General features: G+C 43.3%; 1 protein-coding gene across 1 annotated transcript in view; it reads right to left on the reverse strand.

Annotated features, from left to right (window-relative positions):
• Positions 1 to 2363: 2363 nt before the first annotated feature.
• The window catches only part of myt1lb (myelin transcription factor 1-like, b), a 62000-nt gene continuing 40929 nt past the window's right edge, over positions 2364 to 23434 (reverse strand). The window contains exons 7-24 of the mRNA XM_085932383.1: positions 21277 to 22470; positions 18779 to 18913; positions 16453 to 16543; positions 14437 to 14544; positions 13494 to 13720; positions 12638 to 12915; positions 9769 to 9999; positions 8332 to 8450; positions 7831 to 7893; positions 7342 to 7410; positions 7002 to 7064; positions 6830 to 6913; positions 5585 to 5806; positions 5357 to 5451; positions 4903 to 5006; positions 4661 to 4804; positions 3774 to 3836; positions 2364 to 3166 (exon numbers count right to left, since the gene is read on the reverse strand). Coding sequence (XP_085788509.1) covers positions 3029 to 3166; positions 3774 to 3836; positions 4661 to 4804; positions 4903 to 5006; positions 5357 to 5451; positions 5585 to 5806; positions 6830 to 6913; positions 7002 to 7064; positions 7342 to 7410; positions 7831 to 7893; positions 8332 to 8450; positions 9769 to 9999; positions 12638 to 12915; positions 13494 to 13720; positions 14437 to 14544; positions 16453 to 16543; positions 18779 to 18913; positions 21277 to 22470 — 3428 coding nt within the window. The 3' untranslated portion in view covers positions 2364 to 3028. The remainder of the gene's footprint in view (positions 3167 to 3773; positions 3837 to 4660; positions 4805 to 4902; positions 5007 to 5356; positions 5452 to 5584; positions 5807 to 6829; positions 6914 to 7001; positions 7065 to 7341; positions 7411 to 7830; positions 7894 to 8331; positions 8451 to 9768; positions 10000 to 12637; positions 12916 to 13493; positions 13721 to 14436; positions 14545 to 16452; positions 16544 to 18778; positions 18914 to 21276; positions 22471 to 23434) is intronic.

Genomic DNA, 23434 nt, shown 5'->3' on the forward strand with positions numbered 1-23434 from the left:
GCGAGCCAGCCAGCCAGCCAGCGAGCGAGCGAGCACTGCACAGACAAGTTACAGCCGCCGATCACGCGCAAACGCGTGCACGCGCGGGACGAGACAGCCAAGCACTTTTGCACTTTGTTTGCAATCTATAGCTCAGCTACTCTAGTAGTTTGCAAACTTTGCACACCCCTGAAAAAAATACTTCTCCAAGTATACATACAGTGTATTTATCAAAAAAAACAATTGCATTCCTAAAAGCATGTTTGATATGATTGCTACCCACTGTGATATTAGGCAGTTTGAACACAATCACATTTGCATCCTGTTTTTAAAAGTGTTGTGATCTCAATGAAGCACCGGAAACATCTGTGAACTGTATGTACTCTTCTCATTGTGTTCGCTGCATCACACATTCAATAAACATGTTTGTTACACTGATTCGGACAAACTGAGGTGCAAATACGTACTGCAAATTGCAGGCTGTAACGTTTGCATTTGCTGACATCTGCTGGCCGAATGAATGTACTGACGCGCGTTCAATTCAAAGAATACAAAATGAACGAACTATGGGTATTCTTCCATTTGAAGGAGAATTGTGAGAGGAAACCAAAAGGAACATGAGGCAATTTACAGGCCTCTGGCAACACATTTTCTTTATTCGAGTAAGATGTCTCCACATCCAGCATGACAAAAATTGTACAAAGTTCACAATTTATAAATGAAATATCACAGCAACTTGTGATCTCACACATTTATAGCAAAATTAAAATGTCAACAAATCCATGCTGTGTCGTACAAAAATAAATCAAACTTCAGTTCCACAGAGAGCACAATAGTTTATACAAAATCCAGTCTTTGTTCATGGTCACTGAAACCCATCTCAAAATTGAATGCTGCAAATAAAGTAAGAAAATCTGATGAACTCACAATCTTTCTTTTTCTTTTTTTTTTTTCAATTCTTATTCTTTTTAATGAAAAGTCATCATTCTAAACCCGTCGCAACCTTTGTGTCTTCCTTCGATGGTCACAGATAACTCTTCAGATTTGTTATTGACGTCGCAACGTCAGATGAGCAGTTTGTGCTTTAATTCCATTTGAACCGATCATGACAATTCATCCCAAAAAGTTGAACTTACAATTACTCTACTGAAGCATCACTATATTGTCAAAAAAGCTGCAGACACAATGCCGTGGAAAAAGGCCAATGCAGTCATGGATGATGTGCAGGAGAGAGTCTTGGAAGTGGAAGGGCAAAGTTCATTTGATGACAATCAGCTCCATTCGCTCCGGACAAGGCAAATTTTGATGACGGCTTAGAGCTTGAACGACAGAATGGAAAGGTCTCGTTCCACCGGGCCTTTGTTATCTTCTGCCTTTTTTTCTTTTTTTTTTTTAAACCTTAAAATTGATTGATTACTTAATTCCTTTGTACAGTGATTAGATATAAAGTGCTGCTGGGGGATAACGTGGTCATCTTCCTAAAACATAGCAAAAGTGAACATGTTTTTACAATAGCCTACAGTACAGCTGCTATGGTTATAGTCATCCTCTTCCCTGTTCTTCCTTTTTTTTTCCTTTTCCACACAGTGGCTCCAAGCTGTTAGTTGCTCCAATCGTGTGCCAAAGAGGTCACCTGGAAAATTGCACGTCGCCATATCTAAGGATAATATCTTCAAGGACAAGTGCAAATAGTCTACTGGCACATACGTGGGGACAGTGACCCTGTAAGTCCTGCTGTCTATAAATACTCTTTACAAAAGCCTCCTTTTCGTCTCTCGGGTACTGCTTTTAGTTCTGTAGGAACATCAGAACATGGAAACGAAGGTGTCCCTGTGCAAAATATTACAGAAAACAGTGGAACAAACTTGGAGAACGCAACAATCCGATTCCTCCTTTGTTATTTTAAAAAACTTTTTGTATTAAAAGATTTATATAAAAAAATCACTATTTTACATAGATATATGAAAAAGATTCGTGTTGAAGAAATTGCATATAGCCTATATTTTGTCCCTTTGTAGATTGTATCTCATCACTACGATACACAAATGATTTACGTTTTGTATTGCTGAAGTATTATTTGATTCGAGCAACAAAATTTGGATTGATAGGAGGATATGAATGATATCTTTAGTTCTGTCTCTATCGTTGGAATTGAGATTATACGATGAGGTGCATGTGATCGCACATGCACTGCACAATTCTGTTCCCCTAGGAATTAATTTGGTCTCCTAAATAACGGGATTTCCACCATCGGGTTTCCGTGTAATGATGTTTACAATATAACTGCTCATACATACATTCATACATACGTCCGGTCAGTTTTCCTCATCCAGGTTCATGTACAGCACCAATTACGAACCCCCCCCCCCCCAATTCAGCTACACGTATTCTTTTTTTTTTTTTTTTTTAGAAAAAGAAAACACAACATTTGTCAAGCATTGTCAAAAAATAATTTGCAAGCCAGCTCTTGCCCTTCAACACTCCACAAGCAAGACATACAAAAAAAAAAAAAAAAAGAAAATTCTAAAACCACCCGTTGAGGCAAAACAAATTGCTTCGTCTTCATGTGTTTTGTCCTTTTAGATCAGTGTCCATCTCCTCAGCTTTTATTTTGTCATCTAAAATGCTCTGTGGTCAAGCAATAAAAAGAACTCATGGTTCATTTAGTATCAGCTTACTGTTCAATGGTATACACTAAAATGTGCATATGTGAGCAGCTAGAAACATGACATGACACCGTCAGCTCATATGAAAACGTACAAAATGTCCTCAAAAACGATTTTGCTGTTGATGCTTGTGTTTTCTTCCTCCAAGCAAGACACCCCCCCCCCCCTCCAAAAAACAAAACAAAAACATTGTCTTATGTCCCTTGCTAAGCATGATACATCTCTGTGTGTTTTTTCTTTTTAAGTATTCCGAATATTTAACACTGTACATTATATGTAACTGCTCTGCACCAAAGAGATGGAGCCTTCAGCGCTCTTGAGGATTGGAAGAGCTGGCCCACATCTTGCAGGGGGGTGAACATGAGGTTGCCTTTTGTATACGATTACACTTGGATCCCTTGGACCGCCTGCTTGATGTTGTCCAACAAGGCTTTGTTTTCCGGACTGTGGTACTGCTCTTGGGTTGTGTACATGTCCGTTAAGGAAGTGACATAGGCGTCAAAGTTTTGTTCAATGGGCTCCTGGAGGTCCAAACACAACGCAACTGTTAGAAAAAGATTCATCCTGACACGCAACTATAAATCTGGACTGAATAACAAGCTTTGAAATCACCAATGGGTAAAACATGAAAAAAGAAATGGATAAAAATTGCTAGCAATTTCTCTAATATTTTAAAAGTGAAGACAATTTGTCATTTTAGTATCGACAAATTAAATCTGTCTTTGCGGGCCACATAAAATGATGCGGCAGGTCGTATTTGGCCCCCGGGCCTCGAGTTTAACACCCATGGTCTATATAAATTAAAGTTGCTATTCTTATTTCATTTCTTTTTTTTTTATACTTGGGATAAAATTGCTGAATCATGTAGCGATTTTTCCAAATGTGACATTCCAACACACAAGGGGTGTCCTATTCCGTCAGTCCGAGGGACTCTGGTTTATCTCCAAGGTGGTTGAGATGAAGGCATCCATTGTGAAAGTCTAACTATTCCAGGGACACGTGACCAAAAGGGCAATTACAAGATCTGCAAACATCTCCATTGTGCTCACAAGCTACAGAACAATTAAATGATGAAACGTTTCACCCCACGACATATTGTAAATGTCCTATTGAACCATAAAGACTCACTTGCTGGTGGAGCTGTAAGCAGCTATTAGTCCGAAGAAGAGGTTCTTTGTGTGCCAGCGGTTTCTGAGGAAATAAGAAACATTTGTTAACAAAAAGTGAACGATACACATTCCCTCAACATTAAAGGCATCGATGTACTTTTGTGTAGCTATGGTAACTTAGTTTTTAAAATTTCTTTTGGTAGCTCGGTGACTTTATTTTTAAAAGGTGTCAGAGTGTTTATCTCTCGCTGAAGGCACAGACAACATCTCAGTGGCGGGTGTGTGGACTTTCTGATCATCTCATGGAGCTGCGTTGAATGTTTAATGACTGGCTTCTCTGAAAAGAAACCCCAGAACGCTATTCCGTTCCACGTGAGTGCTGAAAGCTCGTGCCACCGAGTCAATATACCAAAGCAAAGAATTAACTCGAGGACGTTGGGTAAATATTCATCTCATCAGAGTTGAATTGCAAAATGACCCCATATTGAAGCTGTGAGCTTTCAGCCATCTCCCTCAGCTATATTTCTAGAGCTGAAAATATGTCCATTAAAAAAAAAAAACTTGTGTTCTGCGTCTTGCAGTAGGGGAATTCTACTTTTCAGATTACATCGTAGGACTAATATAGATTTCATTTGAAACAAAAAATGAAATATACAGGAAAAGAAGCATAAAATGGAATATAAATGTTTGTCTGATTTGATCGAGTACAGTGTTCAATTTTGTCAAACATGCCTTTTTTTTTTTCTACGTAGCCTTTCTTTCAGCGTCCACACACACACACACACACACACAGCAGCATTATCAACACGAATGCAAATGGATCCTTGTAAACATTCACACAATCAATCCTCTCTGCAAGCACTAATAAGTGCAACTGTCTGGCTTGCCGCTCCTCGTGGCCCTTACCATATGGGGGAGCTGGGCATTAGCTAAACTGTTAACCAGTGACTGGCTGAGGTTGGCCAGCTCATGCAGCAGAGAGTCATTTTGCTGTTCAATCACCTTGTTTTCCTCTTCCATGGACTTCAAGTTGGACTCCATAGTGGTGATCTGGGGAGGGGAAAAGCCCACAAGGCTTATCGGGATGACTTCTTGCATATCCCAGTCGGTCAGGTGGGGAAAAAAATGCCAACGCTTCGATGCCTTACCTGAGTTCTGAGTTTGATCATGTCTGCTTCCACTTGTGAATTCGAGTCACTAATGTCTTTGATCTCTTCATCCAGTTGTTTGAGCTCGTCTTCGTGATCCAACCCTGCAGAACAGCCAGTCGGTCGCACGTTAGCGCAAAGGTTTAAAATATTACAACAGGCTTCATATTTGATGGGGATCATTAAAATGACACGTTAAAAGTCGGCGGCGATGAATTACGAAGGACATTACGAGACACCGTCTTGGCTGCTATGAAATATTTGACATGGATCATTTTAGTCAATTAAGGGAAGAAAGAATCTCAGACAACTTTGGATTATGATCTTCTCTTATCATTTATGAGCATCTCAAATTGTGTAAAGGCTAAAGTTAAGTGTCAGCACGATAGGTAGCGTTAGATTTATATTTAAGCAAGCCCAGTCAACACGTTTTGTGAATGGAAGTTGTTGGTACCACTGTTGCCGCGCTGCTGCTTAATTGTGAGCATGTCCACTCCAGAGAGCCGGGCTTTCCTCATCGCCGAGGTGGCACGCGGACAGCCTGACAAACTGGGGACGGACGCAATGACAGAGGAAAGGTTATATTGGCGACATATTCTGCAACACACGGCAAAGATTGCAAGCTGACCCAAATTCAAAATGCAGGCCTCACTTCCCATTGGGTTGTAAATCAAATAGATACCTTCGGTGTGTGAGGAAACTGCCGCTGACGTGTCCCGAGCCGTCGCAGCCCGGCGTGGGACAGGACATTCCCTCCGTCTTGCCAGACTTCCACGTGAACTGGATGCCATTTAGGTAGCCATCTTTTTGTCTCTTGGCAGCTATGGGACATCCTGACGCACTTCTGTGGGATGCATACTTTCCCGTCACATGACCCTGACCGTCACATCCAGGAACAGGACACCTGGCGGGCCGGACAGACAAAACTGTCACCAAACATTTTTGAATTTCTCATTCATGGTTGGGAATCACTGCCTTAGAAGGATTGCATTTTTTTTTAAAAATACATTGAGTACCATATGTCTGGGCTCAATGAGCTTGACTTAAATCATTCTTAATTATGATGAAGTCTTTACACATGTCGTTTTAATGGAAGAATACAGACTGGGAAATTGATGTAATGTAATGGTGGTAGTACTATTTTTTATTTCCTTTTTCCTCGGGGGGCTTCTCCCAAGACAACATTCAGACTTTCATTTGATTTCTACAAGGATACCCTTTTGAACAAGGACCTTAATGTGCATTTTGGTGATTAACACTCTCATGCGACACTCAGACAAGTGCTTTAATAGCTTGAAAGGTAGCTGTCTCTTACAATCTCTGAAATATTTGTATCCGCAGAAGCTTTTTGTGCAAAGATAGTCAGAGACTAATTATGCACTGTGCTTATTGCCTCACACAAAGCAGCTGATGTTTGATATGCATAAATAAAAGACTACAAAAACAATGGAAGCTGATTTCTTTGCATAGATAATTGTCATCTCATTTGCATGTACATTTATTGCACGGCTTATTCGGATAGGAGTTTGTTTTCTACAGAGCACCAGGGCAAGGGGAAAGGAAAAAGCAATCCCGCCACCTTTTTGATATGATGACATCCATATACATATCATACCCAAAAGTCAGCCAATCATTCTAGCAGTCAAACATACGGTACAAAAGCCAGCAACAAACATTTAGCTTGAGAATAGCCCAAGTGTGTTGTTTGTGTTCTGCACCACAAGAGAAATCAATTTGGCTGCAGGAGCGAGGCCCGCAGAAGCGCACCGAGGGATTTAGGTAACGTCCAATCAATCTTTTCCCGCTTGCCCATCACTCCCCTCTCTCCTGGTGCTTCTGCAGGCAGGAACACACCAAACACTGCAGAAAGCTCACCTTTGCTGAATGGCAACCGTCTCCAAATGTATTTCTCAAGGGTTGTGTCTACCTGATTGGCTCTTGGTCTTCTTTGTTTTCTTTGCTGTGGATGATCTTTATTCCACTTTTCCTGGCCCGCGGACACCCTGAGAGGCTGCAGGTAAAATGTTGCAAATGGTACTTAAATATGACACCGGAATACAGTCAGTTGGCAAAAAAATAAAAAAAAAATAGTTGTGTACCTTCTGTGAGAGGCGTAGTTGCCAGTGATATGTCCCGAACCATCGCACCCTGGTGTCGGGCACCTGGGGCAGAAAACACAAAAAGGGCTCAGGGCCGAACATCGTCACACTATTACAAATAAGAGCGGGTACCCTTTTTCATTTCTTGTTACGCGACAGAATTATACAATTTGTGAATCCGTTGAAAACCATTTTTAAAAAGAGTCACGAAAAAGGTTTTAATGAGCTTTAGTGATATATGTCTAATAATGATAATGTACGGAGTATCATTCCTTTTCATCTACTTCCTTGCACTCAGAAACACAGAAGTGTAAATCAGACAAGTCATCTCACGCCTTACTTGAGCTCTTGCGCGTTGTTGGCCAGCATACTCCGAATACTTTTATCAGCCAGTGGACAACCTGAGAGACTGAGAAATACACCCTGACATTAGCAACAAAACAATTGGAGTCAAATTCACATGAACAAATAGTTGAGAATGCAAAAAAAAAAACCCAGTCATGATATGTTGGGGACGTGTTGTTAGTTTCTGAACACCTGCTCAGAATGTTTCTCATTTAAAATAGTACATCGGTGTGCATATTTTCAAAATAAGGGCCGACTTGATGAGGAAAAGTGACACGAGGTCAAGTGTACCTTCCAGACTGCAACGGTTAAAATGGGCGCAAAAAAATATTTGTATGTTTATTGGTAATATTCCTTCTTAACTCAATGTAAATAGGAGACTTATTTGAGGCTGTTAATTTGCCTGATGTCCATTGACAGCATGGTCGAGGTAAGCTGAAAACAACAAATCGTAGGAGACCACCAGGAGAAAAGGAAGTCACACCTTCGATGTGAGGCGAAATTGCTCGTCAAGTGACCACTTCCGTCACAGCCCGGTGTGGGACATCTGTCACCGAAAAAATAGACAGATGTATAAGGCCGAAGGGAAGGAGAGCAAAATGTGACAATTGCAGAAAGGACCATACTAATTGGCTTTCATTGTTTCCAGTTTAGCTTCACTGTCTGGGATTCATGTCTTAGTTGGCACACCTCAGATTATATTTCTATTTTAGATGTTGTGTAAGATGGAAAGATCCAAAAAGAGAAAACTACGACCAAGCCTCATTGCTCACCTAGGCTCACCCTTGAGTTAATGACTTTTGAAAAAAACAAAAAACATTTTGACTCAATGGGGGATTCATGGATATAATGATGCTGATTCAAATAAAATAGCAAGCACACAGAACAGGATGGAAATAATGACTGAATGGATCTTTGATGGAGGATGCAGGTGTGTCCAGGTGGTCTACATAAAATGGAGAAGTCATTGTAGGGTGACTCTTACGTTAGCAGGTCCTTCTTACTCTCCTTGCACTGGGCATACTTGGGCTTGGGACTGGGCATGTTTACGTCTGTGCTGTAGGAGCGGTCCTCCAGTAGATCTTGAAAGGGGTCCAGGTCATCCTGCTGGGCACAAAAGTAGCAAAAGATGATGTCAAGCAAAATTTGATCTGAGTTTGTTGAATTGAATGCTCTCAATTGGTCATGATGTGCCTCGCAATTGATGGGTGTTGATAAGTCGGCTGCTTCTCGCCCAAAGTCAGCCGCTCCATCTCGACCGTGACTTAATTGATGACAAGCCGTGTAGAAAATGGATGGACGGCGGCTCAATGTGGATGTTGATATATGTTGCTGTTGAGCCTAACCTTGCTATCAAAATAGGATCTTCTTTGTGAGCTTCACTGCAGATATACAGTATTGATTTTTTTTTTCATTCTTAAGAACAATTGAGGGAGTTGGCTAGGCTTCTTCTTACAATGCACAATTCATCCGCTAGATGGGACTACTGTGTCGTTGCCTACACCCATAAAAGGGCCGTGCTTTGTCTGCAGTGTGTGCACTGTGCACCCAGGCCACAACGACAGTTGATACAATTCCCTCTCCTATCTTTTTTTTTTTTCTCTGTTCCATGCCCGCAGTGTAAGTACAGTATGGCTTATGAACAGACAGAAGCAGAAATTGCCCCAAATGATTCGGGTATATCTAAACTGTGAGTGGGTGAGGCTAGTTCATGTAGGCCTCGCCAATTAAAGGAAGACATGACGCATGCAGGTAGCAAAAAAAAAAAGTAGGCTAGCTCAAACATAGACACAGTCGCATGGAAAACAAAAGCATATAGGGAGGGAGAGAGAGAGCGAGCGAGCGAGAGAGAGAGAGACTGCACATGGGGGCGCCTGTGCACGTCGACAGATGCACCCAGCAGTGGTGCATTGATTTCCAGCAGTTCTTTGATGAGATGAGCTATTCCGCCTCCCACCCAAGGTGCTACTTTGCATAATTCATCTCAGAGAAGAGCAAAAATGTGAAGAAGAAAAAAAAAATGTAGCATGATGTGGAGAACATGACACAAACAGGAGATACGTCAATGCATTTTCACTACTCATGTCAATCCGCTTGTAAATTTGTTCGGACTGCCTCGGAAATGTTTCCGATATTACCTTTTGAGCGGTACCAAATATGAGATCCAGACGACTTTCAAAGAGCAATGCAAATGTTTGACAATGAGGAATCCGTACATGTAGGGAGGGTTTAAACACGGAGCAGTTTGAAATGAAGCATCTGCATCATCAATCTGTGCTGTCTAAAATCCAGTCAAATCTCACTGCTAGAATTTACTATATGTGTCATTCGTCTTCATTATCGCTTTTCCAATCTTTGTGTGTGGATCAGGGTGGTCTAATTCTTTCACAGCAAAGTGAACTATTTGTATTCCGTCTTTTACCTCTTTCTCGTCCTCATCTATGTGTTTGATCTTGGTGTAGTCTACAGGCAGGTCCCAACAGTCGGCAGCGTCGCCCATGCCGTAGCAGCGGGAGCCCAGAAGGGCAGCTTGCCTCTGGGGGGACATGGGCTCCAGCGGGGTGAGCACAGAATCCCCTCCGCCGCCGCCGCACAGACGCTTGCTCATACTCAGGTCCAATGTACCGTTCTCGTCAACATCCAGGCTGGGACTCTGGATGCGGTGGTTGGAGGGGGTCAAATGAGAATGGTGTTTTCGGATGCATGTGTGTGTGCGTGCGTATGTTTTCAGTCCAATGATAGTGGTTGAAGGGAAAAATGATATATCAGGAGGAAAAATAGAAAGAGAGAAGAGAGAGAGAGTTTGGGATTAAATAACAGTCAAACATGCTGTACCAAACAATGACTGGATTTAACCAGAAATACATGCAGATTTTTTTTTGGGGGGGAAAATCAGCTATCTCAAAGATACATTATTTTTTTATTCTGTCCTAAATAACAAATATTGCAACGAGCCAAAAGTGGACGAGGTCATCAACGCTCAAGGACGAGCGCATCCCTCTGCCAGCATCTCTTTTCTCTTTATCTCTCTCTTTCTTTCCTTCCTTCCTTCCAGCCTGCTTGCTTGCTGTATATGTAGTAGAATATCCATCCCATGTTCTGCGCGGTCACAAGTGGGGGCGCTTTGCACGACTGCGTGTTGCACGCGTGTGACTCTAATGTGAGTGGACGTCATGGGATGGAGGTGGTGGAGGGGGCTGAGAGCTTGGCTTCCAGAGCTGTGATGAGCTGCAATGGCTGCAAACCCCAAAATAGAGATACAAAGCGGCCCACTGTTCACGTCTCAATATTTATTTCAAATATTTTGCTCCTCTTGTGCACATTAGAAAATGTGTCCTATCTAATCTGCATGACTCTTGATTCACATTTTTCCTCCACCTCTTCCCTTTACCCCCTCTCACACATATTAATGCTGATTCTAGCAGACACTGTCCCAAGGGGGGGGCGAGGTCTCCTGGTGTCACAAGTCCAAACCTCTGTGATGCCCTGACTTGATTGCATTGGGTGAGAAATATCAGGGAACAGGCAAGATCCAAATAATGCTTGGGTGAGTTTGGTGCAGAAGAACTCGAGAGCCTCGACCTCAACCCTTTGAATGTTGAGTTTGCGAACCCCAATCCTTGATGCAACATGAAACCTCTAATGTCCAATTCAGATTGAGTGGCATTGTCAGTGAACGCATCACATACGACAGATCCAATGACATGACTCAACCCGGCATAATATAATCACGATAACACGAGAGGATGCGCCGTCTCTCTTTCATTGAACCCTTTCCGTGGTTCCGCTTCTGCATTCAATGGCCCTGCTTGACTCTGACTGCAAAAGCTGGAGCAATAAGCTCATTTCAACTCTTTGCGATCCGGAGCAGTTCTTGTTAAGGAAATAAAGATTCCCTAAAGCCGTGGGCTTGAAACTTTGTGCATGTTGGCCAACTGTCACAAATACTTCTCAGCAGTTTTAAAAGTACTGTACAAACAATGGTTAGCACTCGCCCCGAGCGCCTACAAACAGTCCCATGAGTCATGCACTGCGCTGCTCTTTTCAAGTTGTGATAGAATTAAATGTATTTTTGTAATCATCTCAACTCTTTAGCCAATTTTTTTTTCTGCACAGGATTTTGAGCAGCAGCAATCACCTTGTCGACACGTATACGGAGAAGCAAAGACGTTTTTTAAAATCCGTCTCAGAAATATGTTGAAGGACACATATCTGAATAAAAGAGGCTTTTATAAATACCAAACCTAACTCATTTACTACAATACTTGATAAATACAAATATGACCGGTCAGCAGCAATATTTTGAAGGAGTATAATAATAGAAAGCAACAAGGTTTCCCTCAAGCTCCACAAGTGAAATCAATTCTCTCATGACATTCAAACACTGCATCCATTTAAATGAAGGCAATTCATTTCAAGTTATAAGTCAAATGGACTGAGCTGTAAATAATAATGAGGGCTAGATTAGCGTTTGTGAAGAGCACAGATAGTCAGAGAGAGCTAGTGTCGGGCACGACCCGAGGTGCTGAGATGAAAGAGGATGAGGAGTCAAGCAAGGAGGAGAGGGGGAAAAAAAAAAAAAAAAAAAGCCCTGTGAAGTCTCCTGTCTTCCCATCCTGCCCCAGGAGCATCCTGCCTGTCTCCCCCCCAACATAGGACAGACAATGAAATGATTTAGGACCACAGGAAGTCCTGACTGCTTCAGGCGTTTGTTTCCACCAACTTTATTCTTTTCCACTTTGCTTTGAAAATATGTGACTTTTGGCTTCTCTTCCTTGTTTTTAATTTGACACTTCTGTTCTACTGTAGAACTCTTTCCAACCAAACGAGAAACCTCCATTGAGCAAGTATTAGCTCTCTCTCTCTCTCTCTTTCTCAATCTAACTTCGTTCTCCCCCCCGCCCGCCCGCCCGCCACCATTTTCCCGCTTAGCATCTCGGCGCAGATAATATGGAAACAGCGTCACCTTATCTTCTCAGAAATGACACATTGGGTTTATGCCATGTCAAACGACGCTTGGTCCTGCTCCTATCTGATCCCCAACACGAGGGGGGGGGGGAGGATGCTCCGCTGACTCCCGAGTATCAGATGCAGTCATGGAGCTTTGTCGATATGTGTTTGTCTATTTAGTGTACAGGTGAAGTCTCCCTATCTTTGTCAGTCAGAATTGATCTAATGAGGAAAGCATGGAGATAATCTTCGGGTAGACGTGAGATGGAGCATGAGGCTGCAGGATTATATGAGGGGACATTTTCAACCTTGAGAAGCTTTTTGTTTTTGTGGTCTCCTACCTGCGAGCACAGATCCTGCGGCTTTCCTCCCATTCCGTGAGGCATCTCTCGGCAGCGCGTGGACAGGTTGAGGATGGCCGTGGCGGCCATGTGCGCGGCCTCCATGTCGTGGCTGTAGTCGAAGCTGCTCTTGCTGCAGGTGCTGCTGGCGCTGCTGCCGCCGCCGCCTCCGAGGCCCCCTCCTCCACCTCCGCAGCTTAGACTGCTGCTGCTGCTGCTTGGAGCGTAAGTGCTGGTGGTGCTGCTGGCTGAGCTGGAGTTCTTGCAGTAGCGCTTAGCTGCAGGACACCAAAATGTACTTCAATTCGGTTTATTTAGCAACCAGATGAGTTGAAAATGTGAATTGCAAAAGGACTTTAACCTCCCTCTGTTTTGTTTGGATGATGCACATTTCAGGCTTAGGAGCAAGCAAATTTTGGTTGCTCACAGCCCGAAATTGAAAACAGCCGGTTTGCCAGGTTGTCAAAAAAAATTAAAAAATTCCAAATCAAGCAGACAAATGTGATATCTGCACACTACAATGGTAATGTGGCCTTGGATGACAACAAGCCCAACGCATTCTGGTTATCGCTTGGCTTTCTTCTGGCTTTGATAGAAATACTTCTGTTCTCTGTGGAAATACCACACATTTCCAAATGTCTCTGACTTTGTTTTTTCATCAAAGAGTTCTTGACATTAGAAAGATGGAAAGTGGATACATTTCAATCCATTTTTTAATTTCATGCAACAGTTTATTTTTTTTTTTTTTTTACTCCTAATCAGATTTGCATTTTTTTTTAACCTGTCAAAACAAATGAAGAAAATTGAATATCCGCTAGCTGTGGACTACCACATTCATTTTGTTATGAAATATTACCGTCAAATCCTTTGGGCGAGGTATCCCTGTGCCCGTGAACCTTGGGTGCAATGGCCCGTTTGCCGTACATTTGGTGGTTGTTGGTGCCCTCGAAGGCGCTGTAGTCAAAGCTGGTCTTGGAGTACTTCTCCAGCTCCTTGGCCAGGTTGGATCGGGGTGTACTGGTGGAAACATTGTTCTTGTCACCATACTGAGGATAGTCCAGTTGTTTGACTAAGCACATAGGCCTGGAAAATAAATGACGAGGGGGTGGAAGTTGAACCGAGCCACTGAAAATTGCCCAAAGGGAGGGGGAGGAAATTTGCCTTTGAGTAGGCAGACTCAAAGGAAAGCAAGCGCAGACTGTTGGCAATGCTCCAGGATTGGAAGATGGAGGATGATGCTGTTTAAGAGATTCTCTTTCTTAACCTGCACTGCTAATAAAAAATAGATGGACTTTCTTTTTATTCCACTTGCTATTGTTGATCATGTCCATACAAACACGTGTGGCCGCAATCCATAAAGTGCCACTTCTTATCTCATCTCTAAATCTAAAAGTTGAAATGATTCGTGACATTTAATATCTGTATGACTTTAAAAGAATCTCCTAAAAACAACCTGTGCAACGCTATTATAAATTCAACCGAAGGGAACGAGATTTTTCTTCAATGGTAAGTCTTTTGAAAGTATTCACAAAAGGATAGAACATAAAAACAAAAGCACTTCAAACGTGAACAGCTTTAAGAAACACAAAGGGGAAAAGGAACAAAACATTTCCGTGTGACAGAAATTATGGAACAAACACGGAGCTCCCTCAATAACATCGTCAGAAGGTATCAAACAATCCGTGCCAATTCATCAAATGGTAGAACAAATGCAAGCGTTATCTTTTTATCTGTGAAAAGTTTTGACAGTTTGAAGACCACCTGATGAGGAATAAGAGAAGAGAGTCACCCGGTCCTACCTTAAGACTCTGTCAGAAGCCTGGTTGGGCTTGGAGCCGTCACAGCTCTGGTGTTTCTCCTGGGCCTTGGCCAGCTTCTCAGCTGCGGCGATGGGGCATCCAGACAGACTGAAATACAAAAAAACTCTGTCAACATTGGCAAAATGGGAAATTCTGAGCTCAACATGTGTGTGTGTGTTATATAAAAGGTGATAATTGTTGATGTGCTTGTGTGACAAACTCATTCTCACATGGCTGAGTCTCTGCAATAATATTCATTAGTCTAGCCTGTATCTTTCTTGTTGGGAATATTTGTCTTCATACATTTTGCCACGCGCTCAATAAACTGCAGTGTGAAGAAGCAAATTCATATTTTCACATAGGCGCTATGGCTTGGTATAGAATGCAAATGTCCTGACAACTAACTGACCAAATGTGTCAAAAGCACCCTGGCATCTTTAACCTCCATTTTCAGGCCTCACAAAAATGCACTTTGACAGTGGCCCGAAGCCAATATGGAGCACCTGTCACGCAGCGCCCACAAACGTGTGGCTGTGCATAGAATGTGTGGAGCCAAAGTGAAAGTTTATGGCTCGTGCGGCAGATGCACGTGCCTATTTGGCGCCCGAGCCGTGTCAGTGAGCACGGTATGGGGGCACTGTGGTCTTCCCGGGTCTGCACCTTCGCTGTCACCCCGGCTGAGTGGCAGAAAGGTGCTAATAGCTGCTGCTATACTCCAACTCCCTGAGCATCTGCTGTAGGTGACTCCTTTTTCACTCACCCCCATCTGACGGCACGGCTATTTTTGTTTCCCCCTCCAAACTTGCACCTGATAGATTTGATTATTTTTTTTTTTCCTACCGGGGACTGTTGAATGATTTATGCTTTAGCGTGTATGAGCCAATGCATTGTAATCAGTCTCATTTGAAATATGGCGTCATGATGGAGAGGAAGAACTTAAAGCCCTCAGAGAGTGAAGGCTTTTATGGCATTCGGTTTAAAAAAAAAATAATAATCAATCAATGGGTGAACATTAGGCGATGTTAAATTTCGAAATGCTGCACATTCTGGTCGAGATGAAAGATGCTTTGATATTTCTGATGAGACTTTCAAATGGTTATCTGTGTGCTTGTTTTTGCCCCTCTGCATTTAGCAAGTATACCCTGCCCTCCATATTCCGTATGATTGTTAGCTTCACTCGCTCCCGTTGGCTTGACCTGACACTTTGGTGTCTTTGCCACTCGTCTTCCTCCCTAGCCTTCCGTACTGCTCAGTCGTGCCTTGTCGTTGGTGAGTCTTAAGCTTTGATTCACGCTGCAAGTCTCGGGCTCTAATTCAGATTTTTTTTTTTTTAACGTGTCAGCAATATCCAATATTTTTGTGTTCACAGTGTGTACTCTGCAGTTGCACTGACATAAAACTCACACCATATTTATTTCCGCTTTTGACTTGATTTGTCCTAGTCTCGTGTTTGACAACACTGTGAATATTTATTTCTTTTATTTTATAATAATGATTATATATGTTGTCTATTTATTTGATTATGTTTATCGTTGAAATCGTTTTCCTCCTAGATATTGTTCGATTTGCGCGGGTGGTTTAGGTCCAACCTGCCTTAACTCTTTCCTCCACCACAATCTATTGCAGTATGGACTATAAAAGATTCATTGTTGTATAATTTCCTGACAATGCGTGCAGTCCTCACTATATGTTAATTGGTGCAACATGACACATTGTAGTGTGTATAACATTCCAGGTGGATGCATCAAAAAAGATGTTGCAGACAAAAACAAACATTTCAAAAAAGAAACCAGCAGACAAGGAAAACAACACCACATCGCCGATGGAGGTAATGATCCCCATCAAGCCGACACAATAGGTTCATAATATGACACAAAATAATGATTGGATGGAAGGAAAAAAGTCAAATGAAGATCTCACGTCCATACGAACTGAAATAAGATCCCACAGAAAAAAAAAAAAAAAGGGGGAGATGGATCGAGCCTGTTTCTTCCGGGCAGGCCGTCCGTCACTTACCTCCGATGGGAGTTTCTGTTGCTATTGACATGGCCGCGTCCAGTGCAGCCAGGCGTAGGACACTTAAGAACGTTCTCATACATAGCCACAACTTCATAGCGACAGGAGACAGGAGTGAGAAACACGCAAGGTTAGGAGCCCCTCGAAACCACGCATGAGTTCTATTAGCGTGTGAGCTTGGCATTATAAACATCATTAAGGAATGAGCCTGCGTGAACCCAAATGACCTCTTCTTCATTTTAATGAACGCTAGTTTGAAAGGGCAGGCAAGGTTTCCCACCATATTGCTTCCACTTATCCGAGCCTTTCCAATTAATATTCATGCAATAGGCACGGTCATGAATAAAAAGGAGCCATTTAGGTTCAGCGAGACGCAGAAATGGAAAGGGGGGAATCGGGGCCATGCCGAAAGCAGATTCAACCGACGGCGGACAATCATGCAAAACACGTGTCTTGAAATCAATAGACGATCCCTTCCCTCTGTTATTTGCGCTTTGCTATCGCGGGCACGTCGTTAGCGTGGGCAGCCTGGTCCTCGATACCGTTTACCGTTAAAACAGTCCATAACTGTCTCACGCCCCGTGGCAAGCAGCCAATTAGATTAATGATCTATGGATGTCTGAGAGGAGCTGTCGGAGCACTGCAGGCAGGGGCGCCGGGAAGGGTCGCGGCGACACCGTGGCGCGCCGGGCCAAACCCCATCGGCATCAGCTTCATCATTATCGCCCCCTTAAACTTTCACCCCTCATCATCCTCTTTGCCTTACATACTAATTGGTGTTCGGCGCAGGTAATTGGAAGAAGGCTGCCGCCGCAACTTGCCACAAGCCAATACATTATGCATATCCCGGATTTGTCCTGCCCTCTGCAAAGAGGCAGGAAATTGAAGCGCCGCAAAATAGTCTTAATCAAATTGCAAGATGGGGAGGAAAAAAAAAAAAAAAAAAAGGAATACGTACAAGGATGTTTGTGGAAGCAAATGCATTGTGTCTTACATGTGCAAATCACATTTTAAAGTAACAATCAATACCGGAGAGGAAGAAAGAAAGCTAAAAACGAGCAAATGGCGAAGGGAATTAATGAATTTGAGATATAATTTAATTGTCATTTTTCACATTTCCCAAGGAGCTGTCTGGCTGCACTGTGTGATTTCCCAATTAAATGAAACCACTGCATTAATAAAACATCATCTATCCAGCCAGCACAGCAAATGCATTTACAGCAAAAAAAAGAAGAGCCTGTCGCTGAGTCTGCCCTGCAGGTAGTCACTTGTGTGGCATGTTGTCATCTTCACCTTTAAACTAGTCAAGCAAAGACTCTTGTCTGTGTGAGACTATTGAACACATATTGACAGGACGTTAGCGATTGGCTGACGAGGCGGAGACCGGCCCGATGAAGCAGGTCACCTTTTCCACTGCGCGGTCTGGGTGTCATCCTTGAGCAGCGAAGGCAAAGGCACGTCCACCGCGATATTAGCTAGGATATTATTTGATCAATCATTTAGTCATGTTGTCATTCGTGGAGTGAAATAGTGAGAAAGGTTTTGGCCGCACTGTTTTAAAACCAACCGTTTATGTGATATATTCACAAAACAAGTTAACCAAACATTTTGGACAAAACTAAGTCGGTCGATAGTAGGGACGTGCGGTCAGGGGAGGCAAGTGAGCCACTGCCTGACCTGTCATCACGACAAGTAAAAAAAATAATAAGGATAAAAAAAGATATATTAATTCATATTTCTCCACTATCGATATAGGCTATATGCCGATTTCATTTGAAAAATGATTGAGAGTCCAGCTTCATAACCCTTCAAAAAGAGCCTAGCAACCAATAATGCAGTGCAGAAGTTCTGCTCAAATCTCCGTGGTGGTTTGCTCTGTGGTGTTTTTTCATGCAAATCACTTCTATGGTGATTAAGTTGCGCAAACATAATACTCATAAACATCTTGGCGGAGGTAATGAAACCTTTCAGCCAGTCATACATGCTGTGACAAACAATGAACCTGAGCGCACAAGTGGACATTAGCAGTGTGTAGAAAGGTGGTCTCATGCAAAAACACTCATCAATTTCTGCATTTAACAGATCAAGTTCCCATTTCATACCTCATCACCACGGCACACTAAGCAGGCAATCAGCGAACAAAACTATGGCTGCATGCAAAAGGTCACCAGAGAAGTGGCGCTGCAGGCCTTCACTATCAAACAGATCCACAAACACGCGCGCAGCGACTTCCACCGACTCAGCGGTGATCACAGGGAGGCATGCGGAGTGACATGGACGATTGAAGGCCAGGGGTTGGCTGCTGCGATGAGAGCAGATGGCTTACTTTCTGGTGGCACTCTGTCTTTGTGCGGACAGCCCGACAGGCTTCGATGGTGAGGGTACAAGCCAGTCACGTGACCCGTGCCGTCGCAGCCCGGTGTTGGGCACCGACTCTCTTTCTTGTCTGCGCGGGAAGAATCTGTGCCAAGGAAAGATCAAATGAAGCACAATTGGAGGTGGCTCAAGTCGGAGAGAGTCAAAGGTCAAGTTGATACGTTTTATTTTCAGTCAGTTTTTCTGAATTGTCTTTTTTTGCATGAACCTAACCTTGGACATTTATTGAAATAATAATTGGAGAAAAGATTTTTGGGTCAACACTTTGTATTTCAATCATTCATTTCATTTCAAATATCAATATATATAAGTGGTTCAGAAGTTGAAGGAATGAATATATTAATAAATGTCATCATTCCATGGAAATGGTTTGGGCATTCATTTAAATGAAACATTTATTACTTTGCTGTCTATGAAGAACAAAAGGGCAGGAATCCACAATGATGTACTCCACAAATGCCCCAGTTGTTTACTGACAATTCCAAACGATGACTGCATATGTACAACCGAAAGGTCAGTGACCCGCAACAAGTCTTCCAATTGTCAATTATACAACTACCGAGTGTATGACAAATGGCACACAAAAATCCATTATTCCTTGTCTTACTTTTTTTTTTTTTGCAGAGCTTATCAGCTTGTGTTACCAACATGCAGCAATATGACAGACTGCAACGTTCATTAGGCGCTACAGGCAAACCGATGCGCGGCTGATTAAAGGTTTCCAACTCTGTAACTCCTAAGGCACTAAGTGACAACCCCACAAAACCCCCAGAGGCTACGAAATAAGAACAAAGAAGAACAGAATCAAGTGAGGAGTAGGGTTAAGAAGAGGTGACAGAGAGCACACCCACACTTTCACCCAAATCTAAATGTCTGTGTCGAGGCTGCTGCATGTTGTCATTCAGTTTTTTCTCCTCCCTCTCTTCCTCCCTCCCTCCTCTTCTGTCTGGCTTTGATATAAAACAGTATTTTGATCATTTGACTCGTTAAGAACGGCTTCTTTTGAGGCCCTGGCTGGAATCAAATACAAATTTCAACTGCCTACTTTTGGTTGCCAGCCCTTTTTCGGAGGAAGGGCTTTTGATTGCGAAGCTGGGAGGGGCTGTGTTTTGCAAGGAAAATGGCCTCTATTACCATACAATGGCTGGATAATGAATGTGCAGTCAGTGGGCCTGTTGTTCCTTATCGGTCATTCGGGTAGCCCTCTATTTTCGTGCTAACCTCGTGCATCTTTTTGCCGGACCGCGTTCATCCCTGACCCCTCCTCAATCTCTTCACCACGCTGCGTTTTATAAATCACCGAGAGAAACCCCGCCGAGCGAGTGTCTCCTACTATCGTCTGGCCGCTATCTAGATGATTATCAGCCTCTTTATTTCGCCGTCATTCGAGCACAGAGTGTGCGGAAGACTCTCCAAATTAACATTTGTGTGGCATTTACGTTGCGAGATATACCTGCTGAGAATTGTGTGGCATTTGAGGTTTAATATCAGCCTGCTGTGAATTAGCATGCTCTTATTTGTGTCTCTTGTCTAAATATCCTGTGTGGGGAGAAATAATTTCGCCTAATTAAGGCAGAATATTACCGACTGCAGTAAAAAGATATTATGAGAGAAATAATTTGGAGTGAAGTGCAGTCAAACAAGCCGGAATGAGTTTTGCACTTTCTCTGAACAGCCTGCAGACAGCCAGCGTAACCACAACTCATGTTCCGTTCGTCCTTCTGTGGGCTCCGCTGAAAATCCGAATCTAACAGAAGGTGGTAAGCATCGTAAAGGAATGTAGAAATTAATTCTCTGCAAAGACTTCCTCTTCCCCGAGTCCTTAAAAGTAGGTTTAAAAATAGGAGGCTTTACCCCAAGCTGCATCCCAGGGATGAATGTACGACCCTAACGGGCCGTGCAGATTGCCATTACTTATGCCTGACAAGCCTACCCTCTGATGTTTCCATGCTGGCCTATTTTAACAACATAAGATGCTGCTGCTGCTGCTCCTGCTGCTACCAAGATTCAAATTTTCAAATTGCCTTGTCCTGAGGTGATACTGAGGAAGCCAGAATGGATCTGGGTTATCTGCTGTCTGCAGAAAAGGATGGACACTAGAGAACAGTGGGTGCTAATAGATTAGACTGTATTTGAGTCTTGCCATGAAGAAAAAAAGTGACCCAGACGTTGTAATGACTACATCAAAGAGCTGCATTCAATAAGATGCTATGTATCAAAATGTACTTTAATTTCCCGAATATTGTTTTAATTAGCACATCAACATTAAAGTCAGAAAGTTCTGTCCATATTATTTTTTTTTTTACAGATTTTATCACACCAACAAGTGTTTACTGTACATATGTATTTTGATAGTATTATTTTCTTTTTAATAGATTTTGTATAGTATCACACCATATTATTGTGATGGATAATTTTGATCTGAGCACGGTTGTGTTCAGCACTCACCTTTATGGTAGAAAAGCTTCTTCATTCCATCAGGGAGTCGCCCTTTCCGCTCAATGGCATAGGCGTGCCGTGAGCCGTGGTCATCGTGGCCGTACCTCACCCCGTCTCTCCTAGCTGCTTCCACCTCCATTTTATCCCGCAGCGCCTTGGCACGTTGGGACTCCAGCGCAATGGCCTTTTCCAACAACGACAGGTTACCTTTTGTCATGTCAAACACTTCCTCCGACCTGTCTGACGTCACCGAGGCCGTGTCTTCGTCAAAGTCCCGGTGGTGAAAACGCTCCGCCTGCGCGCAACTGGCGAAGGCCTTGGATCGCGGGCTCAGTTGCTCCTCAAGCTTCATCAGATTGTCCATGTCGGAATAGTTTCTGTCCAGCGTTCGCCTGTCGTCCTGGCTGTGCTGGAAGTCCCCGTAGCCGTGATGCTGGGGCTGCTGGTTCATGTCCCCGCATAGGTAATGATTCTGCTGGAACGAGCCGTTGCGGTCGGCGGGCTTTGTTTCGCTCAGTTTCCGAGCAAGATCGAAGCATTGATTCCGCAGGCACTCCAGACTGCTTAGACACACTTCCTCGTCGCTGTTTTCAAATTGTCCGTTGGCAGTACTCTTACTTAGTCCGTTCCCCCCGCCGTGCACACCCACGCCGTTGTGGGAACAGTCTCCGTTTCCAGCAATGCCTCCCTCATAGTCCTGTCCCTCTAAATTGTCCGACAACACGGCACCGTGTCCCTGTGCCAGAAGTTTGAGCGAGTCCACGGTCTCTCGAACCACGTCGCTATGAACGTCCAAACTCAGATCGTTCTGATTGCCTGTTGGTGTTTCCTCGTTCTCTTCCTCTTCTTCTTCTTCCTCCTCCTCCTCCTCCTCCTCGTCCTCCTCCTCCTCCTCTTCTTCCTCCTCTTCTTCCTCCTCCTCTTCCTCTTCTTCATCTTCCTCCTCTTCCTCCTCTTCCTCTTCCTCTTCCGCACTGTGAGAGGAGTTGCTGTTCATCTCAGACTCCGTCATGGCCCGGTTGGCGGCGTCTTCCGCAATCTTGCCCAGGTTGAGCAGCGATTTGGCCACGAGCTCGTCGTAGTTCTCATACTCGACGTTGTTGTTGTCATCCTTCTCCATTGCGGGACCCGACTTGGCGTTTCCGCCGCCTTCACCGCCTCCTCCTCCACTGTTGACCTCACCACCGCTCATCGGCTCCTCCTCTGTTTAGAAACAAAGAACAAACACCTTTTCATTTCATATACATCATCTTGTTGGAGCTGATTTCTCAATTGGATATCTGCTTCCACTTATAATATACTTTGAGAGTCTTGCCAGTAGCTGGTATTCTGAATTGTGAATCAGCACAGAAAATTAGATTGCGGTTTGAGATTCCAAGAAGAGACCTTCCTCGGAAATGTCGCCAAGCTGCTATGTTTGCCTTTAATTGTGAATTGCAATAAGTGCTTTGACTGAATTCACCTCACATTTGGCCTTTACAGTTCAATTACAATACAAATGTTCATGCACTTAAAGTCAGAATTCTGTTGGAGGGCAAATTGCAAATTCTTTGCTTGCCACAAATGTCCAGGCTGGTATTTTGACAGTCCTAGTCTAGTAGCAGAAGCTTCCTGCACTGGTGCGGTTGAATTTTCTATGCTATGACACATGGCACAGGGAAGCAATTAGAGGAGCAATCAAAGTACACAAAAGGAATGTGGAAGTGAAACAGATTAAGGGAGGAAACGCGACGCTAGCCTGCCGTGAATTGGCTTTGGATTAGCTACAGAGATGTACAAGCCACAGAGGAACACAGCAGAAGCTCCAGGATGTCACCTCTATTACGTTTATGTGATTGGAATCTACAATCCGGAACCGCTGTCATGTGGAGCATAATACTTGATGCATATGGAGCGATTTCTTTTGCACTTCTATGGGGCTAAAAAACTGCCAATAAAATGCTGTAAGGCATTAAATCCGAATCAGGCAAATTATATTATGATTACAGAGCTCAGTGCTTAGAATGACTCGGAATGGAATGTGTATTAAATATTTGCCGGTAAAATACACGGGAAGGTGAGGAGCCAGCGTCGGCGTTGAAGGCTCGGCTCGGCTGCGGGACGTAATGAATCGGTCTGGGATGGTGCTTTCACATGTCTGCAAGAAAATAAGAGCACGGCTGCTCAG

This window comes from Syngnathus leptorhynchus, chromosome 15 (assembly GCF_054491065.1).
Source record: "Syngnathus leptorhynchus isolate UIUO chromosome 15, UIUO_Slep, whole genome shotgun sequence".
NCBI classification, from domain to species: domain Eukaryota; kingdom Metazoa; phylum Chordata; class Actinopteri; order Syngnathiformes; family Syngnathidae; genus Syngnathus; species Syngnathus leptorhynchus.